This window comes from Corella eumyota, chromosome 7 (genome assembly GCF_963082875.1).
Source record: "Corella eumyota chromosome 7, kaCorEumy4.1, whole genome shotgun sequence".
In the NCBI taxonomy this organism is placed as follows: domain Eukaryota; kingdom Metazoa; phylum Chordata; class Ascidiacea; order Phlebobranchia; family Corellidae; genus Corella; species Corella eumyota.
In genome coordinates, this window is record NC_137496.1 from 4,142,488 (window position 1) to 4,159,367 (window position 16,880).

Here is a 16,880-nt window from a genome sequence, read left to right on the forward strand (position 1 = left end):
ATCGGAACTGGATTAAAAGGAGGACTTTCTTGACTTTTTCCTTCCAACTTTCTCTTTTTGCCTTTTGATAATTCAAAAGGCTGAATCTTAGTTAAATGGGGGGTCTAAAAATCAATAATAGGTTAACCTAAATTTTTGAGTAAAGAAAAAAACTTTTATTTGTCGTTTTTTTGACCCCTTACCTTATTTGGGGTGTTTGAGTGACTTCTCAGCCCTTTCGTAAAGTCATCAACCTTCATCGATTCACTTTCATCACATCTTGTTTTCATTGGATGGATTTTCGACCGCTTATCAGTTTCAAAATGAAACTCTAAAAATAGTAACAGGTTAAGTAACACCTATGCATCTGTTTAATCTTAAACGATGTATAAGCACTTACCTTTTACTTCAGTCTTTTTTGCATGTACCACAACAGAAGGTTTTGCAGAATTTATTTTTTTCAGGGACTCGGCTGCTATTTGTTTTTCTCTTTTTAGCTTTTCTTTCAACTCCTTAATTTCTTTCATTTCTCTTTGCTCGCTTGTAAGTCCTCGATGATGCTGGGTGGAAGTGTGAGGCTGTCGTCTAAAAAAAGAAAAATTTGAAAGTTAAAATATTAATAATTTAAATATTGCTTTCTGTAGCCCAAAAATATAAAAATGAACTTACTTTAAAACATTTGGAATGGCAAAATTCGCAGAGTTGGCCTAAAACAAAAGAAAAATGGTAAAGAAACAGGTTCAACAACTACACAATATTAAAAAATAAATTACAGTATTTACCCTTTTGTGTTTTAAAACAGGGGTAGAGTTGTTAGACCTTGATTTCTTTATAGCAGGTTCGCCTGATGTTGGAGGAGTTGATCGCCTTGCTCTTAGCTCGCGTGCTTTAGTTAAAGCAGACACACTTCTTCTGAGTGCAGGAGCACTAAAATATTATTGATCAAGATTATAATTGCAAAAGAGCAATAAAAAAATTTACAGGTTGTAAAAAAAAACAAGGAGTTCTTACGCTTTAGTTGGTGGAGCTTTGACTTTTAAATTCTTCTTGTTAATAGTTGGCTTATTCCAAGTAGCAAGTCTGCTAGGTGTCATAATATTCGAATGAGCATTTTCTTGTGGTTTAACCATTTCTGGCTCAAACACTTCATCTTTCACGACCTCCGGAACATTTTCTTTATCATCTGTAATGTCCATAACATTGGAGCTTGTTGAAGTTGCTTGTTCTTGTTCATTAACTTTGGCAGGAACAGTTGGTACTCGATCTGGTCCTATGTCAAAAGTTAGACGAGAATTGTTGCTAAAATCTTCATCCTTTGTTGCATATTGAGCACATTTTTGACCATCCGAAATAGTATCTGGAATTATATATATACATAAACACATAAAAATTTTATATAAACTCAAATTTTGTGGTTTTTCAGTCTGCTAGTAAAAACATATGGCAATATTAAACCAACATCACAAACAGCTGAACAGACAAAAAGCAAAATCATCACTTAAACTTTTAATTATTATACTTTTAATAATCTTAATAACTGATAAAAGAGGTCTAAAGATTTTGAGTTGGGGTTATACAATATCGTTAAAGTGTTATAAAGTTATCTAAATACCAAATACCAGCGAATTAAAACGTGTACAAAAGGGATATCTACCAAAAAATTTATCCGCTCCGTCATCTAGTCTTTCGACATTTGATTTATTAAAATCCATCAACAAAGGCGTTTTAAAATCCCAGTTATGAGCAGCAAGGTCTTCCATTTTTGGCAGTTTTGTAGTTTTAATTATTTCTCTGTCCTGTTTAAACTAAAAACAAACTAATGCTGACTTCTCTTCAAGTTAAATAAAAACAAGCAATAGTTTGTTGTGCTTAAGCGTAGTCAAAAATCGCGCTCTCTGTCAGCCAATCACAGTACGTGAAATTTCCTCAAGGCCAGTGCTTCCCGCATTTTTTAATTTTTTTAATTTGGTGTTTACATTTTTCGTTTTTAATATACTTTTCGTTTTTAATCCTTTTTTCAGGTCTAAACTTGAAACTAAATATTACAATATAAATTTGTTTGATTTATGTAGTATATAAACCTGTCTTGAAGAGTTAAACATTAATTTAAAAATGCAAATTCCTTACTGCCTACGTAACAATGACGTCACGTGCTGTTATTGTAACAACATTTGTAAACACAGCCTTTATATCTACTAAACACAGCATATGGCAACCCCCAATATCAAAATAACAAAAAAACGGACATGTATTAAGAAAAAATCGGTCCTACTAAAAACAGCCCGGGAGCGACCGGCGACGACCGGCGACGACCGGGAGATAGAAGATGTATATTACGATGAAATAATGCCTATTTTATCAATATTTAGCTATTTTCTTAGCGACCGGGGGGTAGAGGATGTGTTATACGTACAACTAATGCTTAAAACACCATTATTTGGATATTTTCTTAGCGACCGGGGGGTAGAGGATGTGTTTTACGTACAACTGATGCTTAAAACATTATTATTTGGATATTTTTTTGACGACCGGGGGTAGGAGTTGGCTTATACGTACAACTAATGTTCAAAACATCATGTTTTAGCTATTGTATTAGCGACCAATTAAAACAGAAAAATACTTGGAAAGAAAACTGAAACAAAAAAATTCATTAAAAAAAGTTTGATTTTACATTAAAAATTATTTTGTACGAGACGATCTTGGCCTCTTCCTTTGATAAGGCTTCTTTGCAACCTTGGATTTTTTTGGCATTTTAAATTGCCCATCACTTGATATAACAATTTTGTTTTCTATTTGGTATCTTAATAATTTATTGAACCTTTTGTTTTTCTCTGCTTCAGAATATGACTCCCAAGTATATTTATTCACAACAACCCCTTTAATATGTTTTGAAACAATGTAATTTCCTTCGCCATAAATGGCTCTCTTCATATCGCATATTTGCAGGTCTGTTATTTTTTCCAATTTTTGTATTAGCCCGGGTAATTTAAGCACTTTCCAATCCGAAACCAATTTTAATATGTGGTTCATGGACTCTGCAGAGTTGTTTTTCCAATCTATCGGAGTATTTTTCTTTATGTGTGGTTCCCACACATTTTGTTTCAGCTTCTTAGTTAGATTTAGAAAATAAAAAAGAAACAGATCCTTTTCTTTGTTTTGGAACATTAAATTATATTGTTGTTGAAGAGACGTTTCAATAAATATAAACTCTTTCTCGGTTTTGGTATTTAGTAACCCATTCGGCCCAAAAATGTCACCGACTACCTTACGTAACTCCTGTCTGGTTGCACCGACTTTATTTTGTAAGTACCTTGTTAAATTTTCCTTTATGTGTTTTGTGCATAACACATGCTGAACGCCTGGAAAACAACTAGCAAGGGCCTTTCGAAGGCCCTTTTCGTCATCAGTGCCAAAAAAAACATTTTTTAAATGTTGTCCCTTCACAAAAATTTTGCACTGTACATGACTGAAAAAAAACGCATTATTGCTATTAAGAAATTTTAAAAAGCTAAATAATTTTTTTTTTAGTTTAACTAACAGTCGCCAAACTAGAATACATTTACCTAAAAAATCGGTGGTAAGTTTCATAGGATCCATCCCAATGTAGATATAGTGGTCCCATGACAATAGGCGGGTCATTTGTAACTGCTCTGACGAGATTGGGGTGTTGATAAACCATTACCGTTACAAATACTGGACCCAAGTTGAAAGTTCTATCAACTCCAACAATGAGGGGAAAAGGCGACGTCGATAAAAATAAATTTTGAAGATCAGTCATTTGCTCATTTTTATATACTACAATTGAAGGTGGTTGTTTATTTGTGTGAATTATCTCTTGAATGTAATCACTTTCGTGAAAAATGGATAGGATATGTTGCATATCATCTGCAACATTTGAGCATTTTTGACCAGCCGGCCTATTTAATAAATTCGCCTGATACTTGGCATTTTGAACCTGTTTTAAATCTCTGGGTGCGTTTTCAAAATCAGTAATAACCATTTCTTGATATATATTTCTTGGTATGTTTGCTGACACAACCCGTTCCTTAACTTCATCCATTGTGTTTTTTGGTGTACGAATGTACTTTCTTATATCACTTTTTTGATTTCCGTGGGGTGTATGACCGGGAAATATGCCCATGTATTCAATTACTGCGATATGCTTTTGTTCAACTCCTGCTGGAAATTTATCTACATATGATATTCTTCGTTTGTACAATTCGTTGTTTTTAGATTTTGAATAGATTCTACGTAAACATAATATTTCACTTTCACAAGGTTGAGGATCAACTTGTATTCGTTTCTTTTGTATTATCGTCCAATATTTTTCATTTTTCTTTTCAACATACTGAAAATGAAAATTTTTGTAAACAAAATAGTGTTTTTTATTAGAAAACTTAATGAAAGCTCCGCTGTCGTCTTCGAAGCGATTGCATTTGCCGTTAGATTTTCTTTTCGCATTATCATCATTGTAGATCAAATAAAATACATTATCTTTTCTTCCTTTAGGAACTGAATTTAAAACCTGTGCAGACAATGTATTTGTAGTTAAATAGTTTAACAAATCATCGGTCTCTAAAAATTTATTAAATAGAAGTTTATTTAGTAAGTTAACACGCGAGTTACGTTCTATATTATTATCCTCTTGCATTTTTGGCATGTCACTTTCTTCTTGTTCGCAGTCCATGTTTTATTTTTAGGAATTGGTATTTTTCCCCCGCATTTAGTCCATAAAATCGAAATTGAATATGACGAACTTTGAGGGGCTAAGTCAGGGTAAACCGTCTTGCATAACAACTCGTATGCCAAATCGTTCGTTCCATTACATGGCGGGTAAATTGAGCGGATGGGTAAATTGATAACCTGTGCAAGTGCAACTATGGTGTAGAATGTAGATGGATGAAAACCCACACAAAGAAGCACAATCCATAAGTGAATCGCGAAAATTTGGGGAAACCAAGAATATTTTTGATGTTTTTTCATGTTTTGTTAAATATTCCTCTTGTTGAAACACTTGTAAACATGCGCGAACTCTTAGTTCTACGCTCATTGACTCATTTCCACATAGACATATGGAAACGGCATTAAAAAGACAGCTTCCATTTGGTGTTGTGCGAACAGCCAATTTACCGACATTATACTCGCATATTTCAAGTATATGCTGGGAATAAATATCGGTTTGTAGATTATCTGTGGAAAAAGATCTATCGGGCATTTTAAAATCAATATTTACAAGAATCTTCTCACGTTCTAAAGAAGTTACTAGATCTTCCCACCCTGCCAGCCTTGCCTGAAATAAATTTTTTGATCTTTAGTTTTTTTTAATTAAAAAACATAAAAGTTTTGCTGTTTTAACTTTTTTTGTAATATAATTAAATCTTGTAAGTATTTGTCCTTAAATAAGTAAGTTTAATTTGGTCCTTAAATAAGTTTTTGTCCTTAAATAAGTAAGTTTAATTCGGTATTTTTAAGTAAAGTTAGGCCTATTCAATTTACGTATAGCTTTTTTTCAATAACCGTTTTGTAGTTTAAAAAATTGTTTATTTTACTTATTTGTACCTGGTTTAGCCTCATAAGACTCATACTGTAGTCAAACGCCCCTTTGTTATTTTTGCAACAATCTCTGCATATGTATGGCTTGGAATTTTTTAGAGACAGACGCTTAAATTCCGCCGGTTTTAATTTTTCGCACAAAGCGTGAAACCAGTTTATGCAAATTTCGCATAAAATGCCATCAAATTGGCAACTATTCTTGCACATTGGACAAAGCCATTTTTTCATCGTTTTCTTTAATTTATTCATTATTAATCTAATGCTTTAAATAATAAAATTAGTTATGCTTTTAAGTCGGGTGCTTTATATTAAATTGCGCAATCCATTTCTTTTAAAATAAACTAAAGTTTTAAATCTGGTACTAGATAATTTTCTGTAAACCTAGATCTAACTTTCTATCAGTTTGTGACAAGCAAACTGATTTATTTATGTTTTTTTAATTCATTTTTTGTCAGGTTGTAAATTATTTAATTCCCAACCTCCCTTAAGCCAGTAAAACAGAATAACAAGATAATTTATCATCCGAAAAAAATTTTACCAGAAAGTCACCGCTTTTATTATGCCGTCATAATGTTGCAAAGATTGCAAAATTTTATAACAATAAAAATATATTTTCGTTTTATAACAATAAAAATATATTTTGATAATGTTTTAAGCATTAGTTGTACGTATAACACACCCTCTACCCCCCGGTCGCTAAGAAAATATCCAAATAATGGTGTTTTAAGCATTAGTTGTACGTATAACACACCCTCTACCCCCCGGTCGCTAAGAAAATATCCAAATAATGGTGTTTTAAGCATTAGTTGTACGTATAACACACCCTCTACCCCCCGGTCGCTAAGAAAATATCCAAATAATGGTGTTTTAAGCATTAGTTGTACGTATAACACACCCTCTACCCCCCGGTCGCTAAGAAAATATCCAAATAATGGTGTTTTAAGCATTAGTTGTACGTATAACACACCCTCTACCCCCCGGTCGCTAAGAAAATATCCAAATAATGGTGTTTTAAGCATTAGTTGTACGTATAACACACCCTCTACCCCCCGGTCGCTAAGAAAATATCCAAATAATGGTGTTTTAAGCATTAGTTGTACGTATAACACATCCTCTATCCCCCGGTCGCTAAGAAAATATCCAAATAATGGTGTTTTAAGCATTAGTTGTACGTATAACACATCCTCTACCCCCCGGTCGCTAAGGAAATATCCAAATAATGGTGTTTTAAGCATTAGTTGTACGTATAACACACCCTCTACCCCCCGGTCGCCAAGGAAATAGACAATTAATGATGTTTTAAGCATTAGTTGTACGTATAACACACCCTCTACCCCCCGGTCGCTAAGAAAATATCCAAATAATGGTGTTTTAAGCATTAGTTGTACGTATAACACACCCTCTACCCCCCGGTCGCTAAGGAAATATCCAATTAATGGTGTTTTAAGCATTAGTTGTACGTATAACACACCCTCTACCCCCCGGTCGCTAAGGAAATATCCAATTAATGGTGTTTTAAGCATTAGTTGTACGTATAACACACCCTCTACCCCCCGGTCGCTAAGGAAATATCCAATTAATGGTGTTTTAAGCATTAGTTGTACGTATAACACATCCTCTACCCCCCGGTCGCTAAGAAAATATCCAATTAATAGTGTTTTAAGCATCAGTTGTACGTATAACACACCCTCTACCCCCCGGTCGCTAAGAAAATATCCAAATAATGGTGTTTTAAGCATTAGTTGTACGTATAACACACCCTCTACCCCCTGGTCGCTAAGAAAATATCCAAATAATAGTGTTTTAAGCATTAGTTGTACGTATAACACATCCTCTATCCCCCGGTCGCTAAGAAAATATCCAATTAATAGTGTTTTAAGCATTAGTTGTACGTATAACACATCCTCTATCCCCGGTCGCTTAGAAAATAGCTAAATATTGATAAAATAGGCATTATTTCATCGTAATATACATCTTCTACCTCCCGGTCGTTGCCGGTCGTCGCCGGTCGTTGCCGGTCGCTCCCGGGCTGTTTTTAGTAGGACCCAGGAAAAATAGACATTGAGTAGTTACCTGTTGCAGAATGTCGATAACAAAATGGAACGAACGTTGAAAGAACAACTTTCGTGTGATACGGTGTCAAGATGTGGAAGTGCATCCGGTTGCATCAACCAAGGAGGCATATATTTGTTAAACAACACGGATAAGATATTCGTCAAAGAAAACTCAAAGGATGGTGCTGAGTAATATCAAGTTTTCCTCATAACTTTTACTATACATTATTGAAACTTAAATAAAACCTTTTAAAACTAATTAAAAGAATACATTTTTCAGGATTATGTTTAAAGGCGAGTTTGCAAGTCTTCAGGCAATCCATAAAACCGAAACAATTAAAGTTCCAAAACCATTAAAAGTTTTTCAACACAAAAACAGTTGGTGTATAGCAATGGAATATTTAAACATCCAATCATTACATAAACAAGCAAGGGGTAACTAGTTCTTTTTGTAAATCTTCGGATTGGCCAAGTTTATCATATAGTCATGGTTAAAGGCACAACAACATGGAAGCAGTGGAAATAAAACTAATGATCTCATGTTGTAAAGCCCAGTGTTTTAACTACTACCCAATGGTGGCATGCATAGTGTCTTGTTTTTGTGTCATCATGAAAATGAATTAAAAACTATTTTGTTTCGCATAGAAATGGGAATTAAGATTGCAAACCTCCATTTACATAACTTTAACTTGAAAAAGCAAATTGAGAAAAATATGAGTTTCGTTGGAAAGTCATCAGAAAATGAAAAATTTATCAATAACTTTGGTTTTGACGTTCCAACATGCTGTGGATTTATTCCAATGGAAAACGAATGGCATTCTGATTGGCCTAGTTTTTTTGCAACAAATCGGATTAAATATCAACTGGATTTAGTTGAAAAAGAATATGGTGATCGAACGGCTAGGTCATTATGGCCCCAAGTTGAAAGAAATATTCCAAAATTATTTCCAAGTGATTTAGAAATCGTACCGGCATTGTTACACGGTGATTTATGGGGTGGAAATGCAAGTGAATGTGACAAAGAACCATGTATTTACGACGCAGCTTCATATTATGGCCACCATGAAGCTGAACTTTCGATTGCTCACATGTTCGGTGGATTTCCATCCGAGTTTTTTAAAGCCTACCATGAACTGATACCAAAAGCTAAAGGCTTTGAAATGCGCCAAAATTTGTATCAGTTGTTTCATTATCTCAACCACTGGAATCACTTTGGTTCTGGGTATAAGGGTTCCTCTATTAATTTGATGAAAAAAATAGCTGCATGTTAAAAAGTACAAACAAATAACACTTGTTAAGTTACATGCTTTTTAAAATTTATTTTTAACGACTAATATACAATGCACAAGTAAAAACATAAGCGAAATATTGAATGTAAAAATGGCACAGTTTTGGGCATTACCCATAAATTTAAATCTGTTCAAAATAAAAACAAACGTCCTTCAATTGCTTTTTTATATTGCTTGTTAATATGTGTAATTAATTATAAAATTTACCTTACAATTAAATAGCACGCAAGTAAGTCGATATTGTTTGAAGAAATTAAAATATTTGGTCCCATTAATTTTGTGTATATTAAACCCTATACAGTTACATTTTTGATTTGATAACTAAAACAGATTTAGTAAGCAGCTAGTATAACAATGATTAAAAAATATGATAAAAAAGGTTTACAACTGTAAAATAAACCACATAAAATACTAACACTGGGTAGTTTGAATATTAAAAAATATCGAATTAGACTATATAACACAATTATTATAAGAACAGCACATTCTATTACAAAAGCATGAACTTTTTGTTTTATTTTTGGCTTATCGCAAACTGTGTAAATGCAAGTTTAAGTAGCACCCTATAGAAACGAATAAACATTAATTAGAATAAGTTAATCCAATTTTAAAGTCTATGCTCATATGTAAAATAGGGGATCAATGTAAATTTAACCCAAAGACAACTTAACTAAATAACAAGTCCTAGACAAACCGACCGAAATAATACTTTTAATTATTTAACTAAACATTTTTGAGGTTTAAGTTGTCTTTGGGTTTAATTGACTGGTCACCAAAAAGACATGTAGTTAAATATAAATGGGCTGTTCTTGGCCGGTAAGAAGCCGATACATAGTAGCTGGCATAGTTTTCATTTGGATCTCACCTACTGAAGAAACAAGCATCTGAACTATCTTGTCGTGTTGCGTGGCCACAACACTTAACCCGTTGATTTCAATAATTCGATGCCCCACCCTTACCCCACCCCTTTCTGCAATACCACCCCTCATTAAGCTACAAATGATCCCCTCTTGAACGGAAAAACCGAGCTGGTATTTTAGGTCAGGGCGTTTTATTAAAACAGTTACGACTGGTGGGCAAGATACAATGTTTAAATGGGCTATGCTTTGCATGCGCAGTCCTTTGATAATACTTTGGCAGGTTGCAATTGATAAACCAACCAAACTGGTGCCATTAATGGTCATTATTTGGTCCCCAATGCTTAGTTTTCCACAACGTTCAGCTGGGCCCCCATGCTGTAAATTTGCAAGAATGACAGTAGGTACAATAGACCCCCAACCCGACTCAACGACCACAACCCCAAGATTTTCACCTTTTTTCTTTTCTATCCACATGTCTTTAATATTTTCTTGTTTTGAATAATGCACTAAGTCGTCATGGTACATTTCTTGCATGTCGAGAAGTTTGTTATAGTCGTCTCTAGTTAAGGTCTGGGGTTCGATTCCATTTGCAGTTAAAAATTGTTGGTAAGCAACGCTAAACGCCTGACCAATAGCTTGTGCCATTAGTTGTGAGTCCATTGAAGAAAACACATGGCAGATAACTTTATAAGATCTTTGCGGTTTTGGTTCTCTCATTAACTGAGGCTCCTCACTTTGATCAACTCGAACTTGTTTCCGTTTTGCCATAATGACTAATAATTTTCCAATATCGGCGATGTAAGAAATCGAACGCAGACTGTGGTCCATCATAGTCTCCTGCGTATCTGCATTCATAATTTTTACCTTGTCTGCAGATACGAATAAATCAACTTCCACGCTTGGCTGTGATTCGCCTTCTGGTGCTTTGATTCGACTCACCGCTTCTTGTGCTTGCAACATCCTTGAATTTTTACCCTGATTTTTCTCAGACAAAAGTTGGGTTGAACCCAGATAGTTGGCAGTAAAAATTATTCCTTCAATAAGATCTTCAGGCTCGCATGGACCCACAGCTTCAATTAGGGGCCTTACATAAGACTGAGATGTCTCTGGTTTAGGAGAAGCTTTATGTGTATTCATAAAAGGACTATCTATGTTTAAAGCTTCTTGTCTTTTAGGTAGATTAGGCATGCTGCTATGTGCAGAGGAAGGAGTTGGTATCGGTTCCTTAATAGGAACACTTTTTGGTATATCTGGACTAGGTGGTGTGGGTAAACTTTGGGGTAATTTTACCCAAGGATCATCAACCTGTGCTGGAGTTGGAATTTCTTGAAAGTTGTTTTGAAGTTTAACTTCACGAACGGCCGCTTCCACGTCTTCTAAGCTCGAAAAATCGTAATTTTCCATTTGTGATTTTGCCATCTTTTGCGGCATAAGTTCAAACTGTGGTTTGGATGATTCTATAAGCTCATTTATAGTTGGACTCCTTTCTTCTTGTTTTGGAAATAAAGGGATCTTCTTAGGACTAATTGAGTTTGCATGTTGTTCGATCATTCTATCCAGATCATTAGATTTTGACGGCTGTTGCACTTGCCAAAGATCGGGCTCGGATTCTTTTTCCTCCAAGCTGTTGAATGGGTTAACTCGTTTTGAGCGGTCACTCGATGGAGTTATTGGTACTTCATGCTGTGGGGAATCTGTTAACGAGCTATCTGTCTCAGTTATCGAACTTTGTTCATCAAGGCTAGGTATATTTTGGTCGCTTCTTGTTGGAATTAAGTTATTGTCATTTAAGTTAGTTGATGTATCTGTGTTATTGCTGTCTTGTTGTATTACATTTCCATGAAGGTTGTCTTCTTTTAAATCCACAATCTCAATGTTTTTTAGTAAGACATTATCCATTTGATCTTCTTCCGAATCATTTAAATCACCATTTTGTTGGTTTTGGTCATCGTTTTGATTTTCATATGCATTTTCAATTCCATTGCAGTTGTTTTCATGATTATTAATGATTTCCGATTGAGGTGTACCCTTTAGTTCTTTCGTTAAATTAACATTTTGAATGTTATCATTAGCTACATCCGATTCGTAATCCGAAACGTCCTGAACATCAGGATTTAGTTCCGACATTGCAGTTAGTATGTCGTTTACTTTACTTTTTTGCTATCCAAATTTGAAACTTAAGAACTCAGCCATACAGTTCCATAATAAATAAAAACAGTATAAACAGTTCAGTTAAATTTACAATATACTATGACGATCTAAAAAATAAAAAAAATGTTAACGAACAATTGGGAATTGTTTAAATATTTTATTTGTCGCTAAAAGCATCTTAAAACACATTTTGTCCCATTTAAAATAAGGCAACATTGTATAACATAGATTACATAATCAATACATGAATATTAATGCTTAAAATTTAAGTTTTTTGACTTCCTTTTTATAACGATTTACGCGTCTCGTATTTTGTCTGCCTCCCTATTGTCAATTAAGCGTTTTAACATGATCACCAGCGACTGATAACTCGATGACGTCATTTTAATACGTAAACGCCCAAGCAAATTAAAATAACTTTTAACTAGCTTATTTTAATTCTTGTATTATGTGAAACAGTTTTGTGCAATACCACAGTAATTTAAAGCCGCAAAATATAACAAATAAAAACTCGCTTGGGCACGAGGATAAAAAATTAATATGACTTTAACACCGTACTTATAACCCGTAAAACGTCACAACCCCGAATATAAACAAGCAGTGACGTCACGATGCCTTCTAATTTAACTTGCAAACATGTTTCGGTTGTTTAAAACGTCTTATTTTCAACGTTTACATAAAAAATGGTCATTTATACAACGTTCATATCTGAGCTATATTCAAGGCCAAACGTCTGACAAAGATATACGGGAATATTTTTATTATATTGATCACCAAGGCCAACTCTTTTTAGATGATGCAAAATTAAAGAATTTTATTACGTGTTTCAAGGATAAACAATTCCTTGCCTTTTTCTTTAAACGTGTGCGTTTAAACAAGACCGGGAATTACCAGGAGTTTCCTTATATATCACTGTGCGGCCCTGAAAGAAATTACATTAGGTAATTCTTTGTAAATTTTATAATTTAAATTCCCTTGTGTGTGGTTTAGGAAAAGTATCTAATTGGTATGATACTGGGATGCACTGTCAGTGGTAAAATCCTTCATTAAACTGTCCTATAATATGTTTATATTATATGCTTTAAACCTAATAATTGATCGTTTTTAGGTGCGATGACGTACCTATAGTGTATGATAGTCTCCTAGAAAAAAACAATTCTGGAACAACTGAATACCTTTTGTCATATGGACATACTGGAGGAGTTCTAACTGTTCCATTTGAACCAGAAACACTGTGCATGCTACCAGACAGCGGCAGAGTTTACCACACTGCACAAGAAAGAAGTGGAGGGATCGGATTGGTCAAATCGAAATTGGCAATCGAGTTAAGCCAATATTTTGGTTACGAAGATAACAATAGCAGTGAATTAAAACCCCCAACTTCTTTTACCTGGAAGGGAAAAATATACACTTTAAATAACAAGTTGATTAAGCACCCACGCCCTTACAAGTAAAGAAACAACTAATACTCTATCTATTTATTTTTCATATTTATATGCATGATGGTGCAGAACAATATTGTCGTGTTATGTTTATGCCTTCTATATTTCCTTCAAGGGATTCCCTATGGCTTGCAGATAAAAGCATTACCCCTTTACTTCTATCAAGTCTTAGAATTCCCCATTAACACGGTCACAAAACTTAGTCTACTCATGACCCCATGGATAGTTTTAAAACCATTAATTGCCAACTATTTAAAATCCAGTGCTTCAATTTCTTGGTTTGTGTATGCTGGTATACTTGGAAATATAGTGTTCAATTTTACACTATACATTATAATGCCCAGTCAACATAATACAAGTAGTAACATACAAGCTATATCACTTGTGTTGTTTTTAATTAACTGTTCCACGGTTGTGATCGACGTTGCAAGTGATAGGTTAGCCATCGCAAGCGCTACATCATCGGATGATTTAAAATTTATGGGCATTAGTAACTCTATCCAAGTTGTGGCATATAAATTTGGGTCCATGTTTGGGGTATTTCTAATAAATTACCTAGGTTATAATAACATAAAAATTTTGTTTGTCGTTTTGGCCACCTTTTACCTCGCTTCGTTATGTGTTGTATTTATTATGTTTCAAGCTTTAAACTTTGCCCCAAAAGAACAAAAAAGTAATGCAATTTTTAATACACCAAGTCCTAGAAAACCTGTCAAATTGTTTAATAATTTAAAATCAATACTGTCTGTGCCTGGAACATTTTATTTAATTGTATTTGTGCTATCCTATAAGCTAGGCGAGGTTGGTACTGGGTCACTTTTCCAAATCTTTTTACTCCAAAAGGGAGTTAGCAAAGAAACAGTATCATATATAACAACCACATTTAGTGAGCCTCTGTCTCTGTGCGGCTCATTTATTGGTGGCTTTATATGGAGAATATACCAACCTGTTAATCCAACATTAAGTTTAATCTTTCTTCTAAGTAGTATCGGTTGTTTGCGAGTGCTACCGTTAGGAGTACAGTACCTAATTCTTACCGACAAACCTGGTTTCTTCGAAATAAGTGGTTCGGTAGGCTTGTTATCATTAATGGGAGGTATTATAAGCACTCTTACATTTACTTTAATGATGACGTTGTCCTATAAAGCTGAGGAACAATACCAGGCATCCCATTATGCTTTACTTTCTTCGATCGAGGTTTTCGGAAAGCTGTTGTTTTCCGCTTACATTGGTACTATTAGTAGTTACTTGAGTTTATTTCAAGTTTATGCAATGTTTTGTATGTTTACTGTGTTCTCTAGTATATGGTTATTTGCTTATAAACACTCTTTAAATTGTAATGTTATAAACCCTAATAAATTAAAATAATATTTTTTTTGTATTTTTAAGGAACAGCCCTATTACTTATTACAGAAAAACAAGTATAGCACCAATAATAAATTAAAAACAAAACATAGTTCCAAACAAACCTTATTATTTTAAATTGTCAAAATACTCCTGATACAAACTCTCATTAGGATCGTCTTTGGGTGCATTTAAAAGGAACGGTTTTTCTTCTTGAAAAACGACAGAACATTTGGAAACTATAGGATTGTCTGGTAATAATCCACTAACCCAACTTCTCAAAGCAATCGGAGAAGTATAATCTGTACATGCAATTGCATACACCGGGCCTTCGACTTTTGTGGTGTCTTTATCTATTAGTGCAATCTCCTCCCTCATATTGTCTACTACACTTAACCCTTCCTCAAGGTCAACAGTAGGAAAGTAGCTTTCTTCATCATAAATTTTTCCTGTTTTTCTGTCAAGTTGTCGATCGGAATCCCAATCTGTGCCATAGAATTTCGACCACCAGTCTTTGTCGGTTAGTAACGTTGTCAGTCTTTCGTCTTTCTTTTTAACAGGCACCAATTCTTTGGGGTCTGATCGCATCACGTAGTATTGAACCCTTTTTCCGCGCATGTAAACTAAATGAGGCCCTTCTACAAAAATCGGGGTAGCTACATCGTGATTTGCAAGCATGAGATTTTGCTCGGGGGTCTGTACGCTTATAATTGTATCAATTTTCTTGTCCGCCTCTAAAATTTCGTCACAATAACTTTTATCAACAGGGTAAACGCTGTACTTTGCTTCAATCCCAGGGTTCATTTGTCTTAAACCATAAAATGCCGTCTCAATTGGCGACAATGTTTTTACATCACTTTTTGTTACTACAAAGTCTTGAAACGCGGCGATGCGGGGGTACCAGAAAATCATGTTTCTAGCAGCATTCGTAGAGGGACTATACCTTCCAAACAAATCAGTTGCTTTATTATAAAGTTTATCATTTGGAACAGCACCATTTGTAGCAATAAGCCCAATTAGGTTGCTAGCTAGCTCATGGTCCGGTATTTTATCCTGAAAAGCAGCCATAAATACATTGTCTCTCTTCATCCCTGTGTGTTTTCCCTCCGGAAAACAATCTAAGAGTTTGAGGTAGGCTTTGATATCTGATTCGACGTTAAATCTGTAAAGAGACTTCATCACTGATTTAACGAATTCCCGATGACCTCTTTTTGTCTCTCCAGTGTCCCTTAGCCAGATATCAACCATTTTGTAAAAGAGTCGTTGGTTAACATCTGTGATGTCATAATAGTCGACATCGTCCATGTTATCTATTTCCCCTTCTGCTTTTTTAACGTAATATTCCAGTAAATTTTCTTGATAATCTGACTCTAATTTTTCTTCACTTACTTCCATATCATTATTATTATTCTTGTCCACAATTGTTACTTCTCCTTTTAAAATTTTTGGACCGTCCTTTACGTCTTTATTATTTAAATTTTCATCATTATCTTGTTGGGGTTCTTTAAAATTGTGCTTGTTTTCAGTCGAAAAATATTTAGGCGTTATTAAAAATTGTTTTCGTCTGTTATTATCCGAATTTGTCTCGTAACTTTTATTGCAAGAAATTGTCTTGTGACAGCATCTTCTCCCTATTAACACAAACCTTAACCCATTTCTTACAAAATTTGGCATTCTGAGTTCTGTGTTAAAAACATAAAAATAGTTTAGGCAAACATAAAAAATCCGATTAGAAAATATTTGGAACTAGATCATAGCACAAACAGGAAAGGTATTTCATTGCAGTTCTTTAACAAAATCATTTTAGTGGGTGTATATTAAATAATCAAAAGTTCAAAGCAAAACATACAAAAAGGACAAGTTAACTCATTTCTAGCATAATAATGACAAAGCAACTTGAAAAATAAATACATCAAAAAACCTATTTACTTTAGGCGATATATGTAGGGTCACTACTAATAAAAAAAACAAAGCAAATGTTGACAAAAGATAATAAACAAACAACTCTAATAGAAAATATTGTGAAATACATTGAAATAGTATAAAAAGTAGAATGCAGCGAAATTATTAAAAACAGCAATAAAATGAAAAGATTTAAAAACAAAATAACCACTCAAACATTTAACTAATAAGTTTAAGTAAGTACCGTAAAATCTACAACTAAATTTGAAGTAATTTTTGTTTAAAAAAAAAACACATACATAACTT

General features: G+C 34.0%; 5 protein-coding genes across 6 annotated transcripts; 3 read left to right on the top strand and 2 right to left on the bottom strand.

The window, feature by feature from the left end:
• The first annotated feature begins 7,594 nt into the window (after positions 1–7,594).
• LOC145760103 (ketosamine-3-kinase-like) lies at positions 7,595–9,207 on the top strand. 2 transcript variants are annotated; one of them, XM_082573972.1, is made up of 3 exons: positions 7,595–7,775; positions 7,867–8,021; positions 8,232–9,206. In XM_082573972.1, exons 1-3 carry the CDS (start codon positions 7,630–7,632, stop codon positions 8,855–8,857), a joined length of 927 nt encoding a protein of 308 aa, XP_082430098.1. In that variant the 5' UTR covers positions 7,595–7,629; the 3' UTR covers positions 8,858–9,206. The 2 variants fall into 2 exon arrangements, with proteins under 2 accessions (XP_082430098.1, XP_082430099.1); XM_082573973.1 differs by having other exon boundaries at positions 7,637–7,768; positions 8,232–9,207.
• Positions 8,890–11,988, bottom strand: LOC145760102 (amyloid-beta A4 precursor protein-binding family A member 1-like). Its single transcript, XM_082573971.1, has one exon. The coding sequence runs from the start codon at positions 11,860–11,862 to the stop codon at positions 9,664–9,666; it is 2,199 nt and encodes a 732-aa protein (XP_082430097.1). The 5' UTR covers positions 11,863–11,988; the 3' UTR covers positions 8,890–9,663.
• Positions 11,989–12,522: 534 nt separating this feature from the next.
• On the top strand, positions 12,523–13,340 carry LOC145759720 (UPF0598 protein CG30010-like). The gene is made up of 2 exons (XM_082573568.1): positions 12,523–12,827; positions 12,995–13,340. The coding sequence occupies exons 1-2, from the start codon at positions 12,523–12,525 to the stop codon at positions 13,338–13,340; spliced, it is 651 nt and encodes a 216-aa protein (XP_082429694.1).
• Positions 13,341–13,385: 45 nt separating this feature from the next.
• Positions 13,386–14,696, top strand: LOC145759721 (solute carrier family 33 member 2-like). The gene has a single exon (XM_082573569.1). It carries the CDS (start codon positions 13,386–13,388, stop codon positions 14,694–14,696), a length of 1,311 nt encoding a protein of 436 aa, XP_082429695.1.
• LOC145758947 (evolutionarily conserved signaling intermediate in Toll pathway, mitochondrial-like) lies at positions 14,501–16,345 on the bottom strand. Its single transcript, XM_082572645.1, has one exon. The coding sequence runs from the start codon at positions 16,065–16,067 to the stop codon at positions 14,802–14,804; it is 1,266 nt and encodes a 421-aa protein (XP_082428771.1). The 5' UTR covers positions 16,068–16,345; the 3' UTR covers positions 14,501–14,801.
• Between the last annotated feature and the right edge of the window lie 535 nt (positions 16,346–16,880).